Genomic DNA, 9067 nt, shown 5'->3' with positions numbered 1-9067 from the left:
ATATCATCAAAACTATTCAATCTCATGAGCTTATTGGAGAATTATCAGGGATTATGTGATCGAAAAAACGGAGTAATGCCAAATTTGTGAAAGTAAGGCTCGATATATTGGCACACGATGATGTTAAACTTCGTAATTATTCTATTTTTATTTTCTCTGATGTAAAAAATAGCATAAAATAGTTTTACTTTTTTAATCATCTATCATATTTGAAAGAAAGGTAACATGTCTACTTTCGCATACCTTTTTCTGCTATTAATATACTAGGGTATGTGTAATGTCAAATTCGCCGTACATGTATAAGTAAGGCTGGTAAGCAGACCTAAAAATCCTTACCAAAATGAAATGGATTTCAATTAATAAAACACCACCTAAAAATCCTTGCCAAAAATAAATGGACTTCAATAAATAAAATCAAGAATAGAATATATGATAACGGTTGGTGAATTTTGTGCTTATTTTATTTTTCCTTTCTTTCAACCTTTGTTCAGTTAAAAATAAAGATAAAATCGTCTTCTTTCTAATAGAGTAATGTTATTTAGCCTTATTGAGGTTACAACCCCAATCTAAATGGGGCTAAATAATAGACTGAATAAAAGATAAAATTAAATGATTTGTTTAATTTTACATATCATTTAATACTTATTAATGCTATCTAGACTGGGATTGCAATCCCAATTGTGTTACTTAGCATTATCGTTCAAGAAAACTGAGTTTTAAATCAATGATAAGGGTAGGACTGCCTGTTGAGGATTTGATTGCTATGAAAATAAAAAATTGGGGACTGAATCCACCAGAATAATAGTTACTACATTACTAATAGAATAGATTAGAGACCAAGATGTAAATTTGGGAACTATTTTGCCTCTTCAATCAATCATTAACCCCCACATTTCACGCGCATAAACACACAAAATGGCTCTTTCTCTTCTCCCTTCAATTCCCCCCAAACCCCCCTTTCCTCAACCTTAATTCATCCTTCTCCCTTGCTAATATAAGTTTAAATGCATGTATACATACTTATGAACCCTAATTATTTGATATATGGAATTATATGTATGTAGGTGATTGATGGCGATTGTCACAGGGGATAGATACTTGGAATCTTTAGTGAAATTCGTGGAAAACAACACAGAACCGTTAATTGAAGGAACCCTTGTGTTGAAATTGAACCCCGTGGGGCTTCGGTATGTGCAATCGAGGCTTGAGGCTTTGGCGGAGCTGGAGAGTTTGTTGGCCGGAGCTCCGGTGGATTATCTGCGTGCGTATGTTTCCGACTTGGGTGATCACCGGGCGCTGGAGCAGCTCCGGAGAATTCTGCGGTTGTTACCGTCATTGAAGGTGGTTTCGATGTTGCCTCCGCCGGGGAGGGATCCTACGCCGCTGTATTTGTTGCCGTTTGGGAGGTTGAAGATTCTGGAGATCAGGGGATGTAATCTCTCGGCCTCGGCTGCCAGGGGGTTACTCGAATTGAGACATACTTTGGAGAAGTTGATCTGCCACAATTCTACTGTGAGTTTTTACTTAAAGGAAAATTTGTGTTTATCTGGTGATTTGATTAGATTATTTTTTATAACAGAAGATTTTGTTTGATGTATATTAATTTTCACTGTTTGATGTACTGCAATTTTATTGAGTGTTGGTATATGTTTTTCCTTCGAATTGGATTAGGATGCATTGAGGCATATATTTGCAAGTAGAATTGCGGAGATAAAGGATTCACCGCAATGGAACCGGTTGTCGTTTATTTCATGTGCGTGTAATGGCTTGATGCTTATGGACGAGTCTTTGCAGCTTCTTCCAGCTGCTGAAACCATCGATCTCAGTAGGAACAAATTTGCAAAGGTGGATAATCTTCGGAAGTGTACCAAATTGAAGCACCTGGATCTTGGATTTAATAACCTGAGAAGTATTGCATCATTTAGTGAGGTAACTGAATCAAAATTTAAAATTGCATGATCTTTTTTCTTTTTCTAATTCTTGGTGGTTTTTATAAATTTTTGGGGACTATTTTTGTTATCTTTCATTGGAGTTTTAACCATCAAATTTGGATCACTATTAATCAGTCATCTGCCTAGAAATTTGTTTTGTGATTGGGTGCTTGATCATATATACCATTAATTATAATGAAGCTAGGTTTATAATATCGTCTTTGATTCACTTGCTGGGTAACCAGTGTTTAAAATTGGTAAACACTCCCCCCTCGTTTTTTTCTTGAAGTTCATTGCATTCTTCTGATGTGCTAGAAGTGAGAGAACAGAAAGCCTTACAAGGACAAAAAATCCAAAACACATACATGCATATCTCATATGACCAAAATAGTAGGTTCGTTCTTTCTGAGGGCTTTGTCATGATTAATTTGCATTGAATACATCACTAGATGGATGTCTCTTGCTAATAGTGGAGTTTATCACGCAATTAACTTACATTGTTAATCATCAGTCTCTTACACTCCCGTCATAGAGCTTCAGTCAATTAACTTTTTCATTGATGCATAAGTTGCTTCACTCGTACTTTGGCCTTAAGCCATATAATTCTGTAGTTCGTATTCCTATTTAGAAAACATTTTGGACCCTCTTCACTTGTTGGTTTATGCAGGTCTCGTGTCAAATTGTAAAACTCGTGCTGAGGAACAATGCTTTAACCACATTGCGAGGGATTGAGAATTTGAAGTCACTTGAAGGGCTTGATCTTTCCTTCAACGTTATTTCAAACTTCTCTGAGATAGAGATCCTTGCTGGCCTTCCATCTCTTCAGAGCTTATGGTTGGAAGGAAATCCTCTTTGTTCTGCAAGATGGTACCGCTCCCAAGTTTTTAGCCTTTTCCTTCATCCAGAAAAAGTAAGCTGTCGCATAATACAACAGCCTATGATTTAATTGTGTTTCTGGAGGTCATTATTTGAAGAAATGCAAGTTTAGGTTACACGATTCATACATGCTATTTGTTCTGCTACAAACTCATGTGGAACTTACATTTCCAATATTTGTGACAATACCTCAGCTTAAGCTGGACGAGAAGAGAATGTCCCCGAGAGAGTTTTGGAAGCGGCAGATTATAGTGGCAAGCCAGCAGAGGCGACCTGCTAGCTTTGGATTCTATTCACCAGCCAAAGGTGATGCTGGACTGGAGGGGACTATCAATACAAATAGGGTATGAAACCGTTCCATGCTAATCTATCCCCTGATTCATTACATTCAGTTTCTTTTTGTAATTATTTACCTGAGTATTTACTTACATGATCTCTTTAGTACTTTTTAATTTTGATTGTACTCATCGCAGAGGAAGATCTCTCGTCTTGTCAGTATCGAGAGTGAAGAGCAGAGCACATATATATATTCGGACCAAGATTCAGTGTCGTGTGATAATGAGATTCAAACCAAAGAGGATAATGATATTACAGATGAGGAAGCTGAAATAGCAGATTTCATGAGAAGAATTGAATTAATGAAAAAAGAAAGGTCTGTTTTATGGTTGCAGGAATTCAAAGAATGGATGAATCAAGCTTCTGACAATTTTGTTGATGACAGCAAATGTGGCCGTGGGAGCCGAATTTTAAGTAATAATAGAGAGATTCATATGAAAAGTGAGGCAATAGATGAGAATCTTGGAGCGAGCTCGAGATATATCTCGGACTCTGTTCAGCTTTCTGGGGATGAGAGTAGTACAGTTGTTCTAGAATCTGAAACCTCCTTTGTGGACACATCCACAGTTGTCAGTGCCCAGCAGTACTTCAACCGAATTGGTGAAGTAGCTTCAAAGTTTTTCATGGGTCATGCAAGTGGGGATAGATCTGTTGTCAAAAGTACGGGTCTGAATCATGAACATACAACATTCTTAAATGATGGACACCTGTCTGCAGATACTAGAAACTCACCTCTTAAATCACTGGGAATCTCCAGAGGTAAAGATGTGAGTGCTAAGAATATAAATAGCTATTCAGTAGCAATTGATGATATTATTGTATCTCGTTCTTCATCAGCTTGCCCTGGATCTCCTCCTCATTACCAAGCAGACATTTTGCATCGGCGCCAAAACTTAGAAGAAGAATTTCTTCAGCTATCTGCAGAATCCTTCTCGGTGGCATCTTCTGATAGCAATACAAGTTGTAGTGATGATGATTCTGGTGAAATTGGTGCTTCTAAAACTCAGGTTGATCAGTCTATGATCAACAAAATATCTGGAAGTGGTTTGAATGGCTACTTTTCTGCTTCTCAGTCTGGTGATGCTGACCAAGGTGAAAGGTCCAAACTGAAAGAAAATGGGACTCACACTTCAGATTCAAGCGTGGAAGGAAATTCTAATAATATTTCAGTTAGAGAGCTGGATAGGTCCACCTATACAAGTAGCAATTTTACTGATGGTGTGCATGATGGTGAAATTGTAAGTTCTCTGAAACAGGAAGCTGATTGGTTGGAGAAGAAAAAATTCAAAAGGAAACCAAAAAAGAGAATGATTTCGTTACCAGAGGAGGATGGCCATGGTGACTCTGACTCATCGAAGAAATCCAATGATAATGTGGAAAAATGCAGAAATGATAAGGAACTTGAAAAAGAAATCTGTTGTGCTACTGGTGACTTGCAGAAGCCATGTGCTGAGAAAAATACCTGTGAAAGCACTACAAATGATTACAGGGGACACCATTCTGGAGTCACTTCGTCAAATAGTGGGAAAGATGATGTTATTGAGAGCTATTTTAATTTGAACATTGCAGATTCTGGGTCTTGTGAAACTTGTACACAGTATACATGTTGCAACTGTCTGTTCCAGGAAAAATCAGGTCATTTTGAAAGGTAAATGCTTGGAGACGATAATTATTTGAGATGTAAATGTTCTGTTGGTTATATGATTTTTTTGCTGCTTTCTCTTACCCTTTTGGTAATTTTACTTTAGGGTGTGGTAGGACTTCATACTATGAAGCTTGTAAGATTTACTATGCTTAAAAGGTTTCCATTCTGGCTCTCAATAGATTATTTTTCTGAAGAAATGGGGTTTTGAGGTTGCTTTTGGAGTAAAAGTCAGCCTTAAGGAACATGGCTTTTATTTTTGCATTTCATTTGATTATTTGTTTATCTGTTTTCATGGTGAAACCTCCAATGAGTGGTAAAGGGTATACATCGTGAACATGCATAACATTTTGGACGATCTTTCTAAATGACCAATTGCAATCAGATCGCCCAAAAACCTGTAAAGGAGCCTCTAGTTGATGGTGAAGTTAAGGAATTAGTCTTTTACACCATTATCAATTAACTTTATGGCCATTCTGTCAGCCTCATTAGTCATATCAATGTTAATTAACTACTTCTGTTTACCTGTACGTGTGTGTATGTTTTAAGCTTGTTAACCGTAGTATGCACCAATCTCTAGCCTAGATACTATTTTCCCCCAACTTTACATGTACAGGGAAGTGGCTATATTAAGGAGCAGTAAAGACAAGTTGTACGTATTAATCATTGTCGAGGCATGTGATGGGTCAGGTTAGCTTTGTTGTGGTATGAGCTATTTGCAGCTGTGAATAATATTTCTTCTGTTCAATATTTCCTCTGTCAATTAAATTCTGCTTATCTTGTTGCTTTGTTTGATAAAACTTGCAGCAACAACATTAGAAATGGTGGGTTGTCATGGCGTTGGAGATGTTAGAGACGCCTACGTTGGATTAGGAGTTCAAGTTGTAAGGTTGATAACTTCCAATCACTTCTGAAAGCCTGCCTGCTCCGAATTTCTAACAGCATGCGTATTTTGTGCTTTTATTAGGGTGTGCTTTGATGGCAATGCTGCATATCTGTTCATAACAAGGTGCATAGAGAGATCAAGAGAATTGCTATGGGTTTTGGAATTCTTTGATTTGTGTGGGATAAAAGATTATTGCTCCCTGACAAGGTGATTTTTAATTTGTCTTTTTCCTGTGATGTGAAAATTTGAAAAAAAAAAAGAAAAAAGAAAAAAAGAAGAAGGTGCTTGTGTTGATGTTCTGACGGGTTGTATGATTTCTTCTTATTATTGGATGGGTTATGGAAATTTTGAATGGCAGCTTGGAGCAGATCCAGGTTCATCTTTTAGAGCAGCATGTTTGTGGATGTTCAAATATAAACATTTTTCAGTACTCAATGGTTCTCTTTTGGCAGAACAACTTGAAAGGTACAAGATGTGAATGTTCTATGTGATTTGCCTTGATCTTCATGATAAAAGTGCTAGGGTAAAATACTATTTTAATCAAATATGAGAGTTTGAGAAATTAGTTAAACAAAGGAAATGAAATTAGTTGAATAAAAAAATAAATGAAATTAGTTTGACATAATTTTTATTTAATTGATAGTTTTAATAAATATTTTTCATTTTTGATCAAATTCACTCTCTTCAGAATGATCAGCCAACTGTTTTAGAAGATGAAATTGTCAGGGTGCTAGGTGCATAAGTCTTGATGGCTAATTGTTTCCCTTGTGGGATGATAAACACAGGCTTTATCTGTGGGCTTGCCAGGGATGTGGGGGCACTTGTAGTATCCCTGTGTCCTGGATTTGCTGGATGCTCTATTTGGCCTAGATGTTTGCCAGGGGTGGGTGCGTGGTTTTAAATGTTAAAAAATACACACATTTATGTATATGCTATAAATTGAGATCATTATTGAAAGTTAGGTGTGATGTCAGTAATTTTTTTTTGAAAGAACTGCTTTCTGGACAAAATTTATTTCCATGGAATTGTGTCTAGAGTAGTCTTGTCAATTGATCATCCTGCGTTAGGCATGGTGCACAAAGTACAGGATTGCCTTTTTTCCCTCCCTTTTTATAGGACAATGTGAATGATACTTCATAGTGTATTATATTGTTAAAAAAAAAAAAGAAAAAAGAAAAAAAGAAGAAGGTGCTTGTGTTGATGTTCTGACGGGTTGTATGATTTCTTCTTATTATTGGATGGGTTATGGAAATTTTGAATGGCAGCTTGGAGCAGATCCAGGTTCATCTTTTAGAGCAGCATGTTTGTGGATGTTCAAATATAAACATTTTTCAGTACTCAATGGTTCTCTTTTGGCAGAACAACTTGAAAGGTACAAGATGTGAATGTTCTATGTGATTTGCCTTGATCTTCATGATAAAAGTGCTAGGGTAAAATACTATTTTAATCAAATATGAGAGTTTGAGAAATTAGTTAAACAAAGGAAATGAAATTAGTTGAATAAAAAAATAAATGAAATTAGTTTGACATAATTTTTATTTAATTGATAGTTTTAATAAATATTTTTCATTTTTGATCAAATTCACTCTCTTCAGAATGATCAGCCAACTGTTTTAGAAGATGAAATTGTCAGGGTGCTAGGTGCATAAGTCTTGATGGCTAATTGTTTCCCTTGTGGGATGATAAACACAGGCTTTATCTGTGGGCTTGCCAGGGATGTGGGGGCACTTGTAGTATCCCTGTGTCCTGGATTTGCTGGATGCTCTATTTGGCCTAGATGTTTGCCAGGGGTGGGTGTGTGGTTTTAAATGTTAAAAAATACACACATTTATGTATATGCTATAAATTGAGATCATTATTGAAAGTTAGGTGTGATGTCAGTAATTTTTTTTTGAAAGAACTGCTTTCTGGACAAAATTTATTTCCATGGAATTGTGTCTAGAGTAGTCTTGTCAATTGATCATCCTGCGTTAGGCATGGTGCACAAAGTACAGGATTGCCTTTTTTCCCTCCCTTTTTATAGGACAATGTGAATGATACTTCATAGTGTATTATATTGTTATCATGGCTGTTTCTGCATAATTTATTCACCTTCCCTGCTGAAGGATGAACCGGTTAACTGCTTTGCAGATTAGAGTATTTTCTAATTTGATGTTTCCTTATTTTGATGGGATATATACATTCTTGTTCTCATCATTTCTCTCGTTATTGGATGAGGATGGGAGGACGAGCAGTTTAACCCTTTCTGATGTCCTGTTTTCTTTATTTTCGTTCACAATTGGCCAGAAGATTTGTGGCTTTCAAGGTCGCTGTTCATTGTTGGAGGACAGTTGCTTGTCTGCATTGAGGACCTTGAGCAGTTTGGCCCCACTGAGCTTGCATCTTCTAATTATTTTTCGCTGGATTCAAGTTGTGCCATTGTTAATATCTCAGAGATGGTAATTTTTATAAATGCTCCTACCACTATAGCATTTATTCAAGTTTTATCGTATATTTTGTAGGTTTTAATGTCAATAAGCTATTATAGCTTATTTGAAGTTGTTATTCTTATGATATTTTAGGGTGTGTTTGATTGCAAGCATGGAATTTACATGGAAAAAAATAAGTTTTAGGCAATTCAACTGGGCTTATGTAGATCCCAAGTTACTTGGCATTTTTCTTCCGGTTTTTCGAGCTACTGCAAATTTGAGTTTGCTTAGCTGATATCTCAATTGTGTTATTTTGGTTGTGACCTTCAAGTAGAGCTCTTGCAGCTTGAATATCATGTAATTTTGATTCATTCGATATTTTATCCATAGATTATGTTCGAGTGAAACTCACCGAAGAAAACTGTTTTTACTTTTCCAGGTCATTGATACTCTGGATGGCCTCTGCGTGACCCTGGCTCTCAATTGTACATCAGAGTTACGTCCTGTACAGAAAGAATGCACTGTAAAGGATGCTGCAGTTATCAAGAAAGGGCCGGTTTCAGGTCCCGTAATGTGGAAACTGAAGTGGTTCTCGGAAGGGAGTCTTTTCAAGTTTGTGGCATTACTGAAGGCAATCCATGCTCAGGCAACTTCTTCTTCTTCACTATTAGTAAAATATATCTCGTGATTGAAAATGGGATTATCGTATATTTGAAAATTAAATTTCTTTGATTCTTTTGGTGTGGGGTGTCTCCATTTCCAGTTTCACAGTTTATATTATCTGATTTGTTGTAGAAAATGTATGGTGTACAGTGTAGTTGTCAAATGAAATGTGGATAGTTTTCAGTTATATTGAAGTGTAAACACAGGAGAGATTTTAGTATTTTTCCTTGCATGGCTTTAGTTTAGTGAATGGAACAATACTTGGTATATAGCTGGTAAAGAGCATTGGATCCTTGGTTACAAAATGTTTGAGTGTGCCATGTAG

At 36.4% G+C, this 9067-nt stretch overlaps 1 protein-coding gene across 4 annotated transcripts; it reads left to right on the top strand.

Moving 5' to 3' along the window:
* The first annotated feature begins 897 nt into the window (after nt 1–897).
* LOC111372315 lies at nt 898–9013 on the top strand. 4 transcript variants are annotated; one of them, XM_022994590.1, is made up of 11 exons: nt 898–1512; nt 1672–1929; nt 2599–2841; nt 3002–3151; nt 3281–4791; nt 5402–5475; nt 5593–5674; nt 5753–5878; nt 6030–6136; nt 7958–8109; nt 8519–9013. In XM_022994590.1, exons 1-11 carry the CDS (start codon nt 1072–1074, stop codon nt 8765–8767), a joined length of 3393 nt encoding a protein of 1130 aa, XP_022850358.1. In that variant the 5' UTR covers nt 898–1071; the 3' UTR covers nt 8768–9013. The 4 variants fall into 4 exon arrangements, 3 of the variants coding, with proteins under 3 accessions (XP_022850358.1, XP_022850359.1, XP_022850360.1); XM_022994591.1 differs by having other exon boundaries at nt 962–1512; nt 7961–8109; XM_022994592.1 differs by lacking the exons at nt 7958–8109; nt 8519–9013 and adding an exon at nt 6360–6819 and having other exon boundaries at nt 962–1512.
* Nucleotides 9014–9067: the final 54 nt, after the last annotated feature.

Source organism: Olea europaea, chromosome 23 (assembly GCF_002742605.1).
Source record: "Olea europaea var. sylvestris chromosome 23, O_europaea_v1, whole genome shotgun sequence".
Taxonomy (NCBI): Eukaryota; Viridiplantae; Streptophyta; class Magnoliopsida; order Lamiales; family Oleaceae; genus Olea; species Olea europaea.
This window is presented reverse-complemented; position numbering and strand designations above follow the sequence as displayed.

Excerpts from the sequence above, each read along its gene's own strand:
- LOC111372315 (XM_022994590.1), top strand. The coding sequence starts at position 1,072 with ATGGCGATTGTCACAGGGGATAGATACTTGGAATCTTTAGTGAAATTC. Across the intron at positions 5,879-6,029 it reads GATTATTGCTCCCTGACAAG|CTTGGAGCAGATCCAGGTTC; the intron begins GTGATTTTTAAT and ends TTTGAATGGCAG. Across the intron at positions 8,110-8,518 it reads TTGTTAATATCTCAGAGATG|GTCATTGATACTCTGGATGG; the intron begins GTAATTTTTATA and ends TTACTTTTCCAG.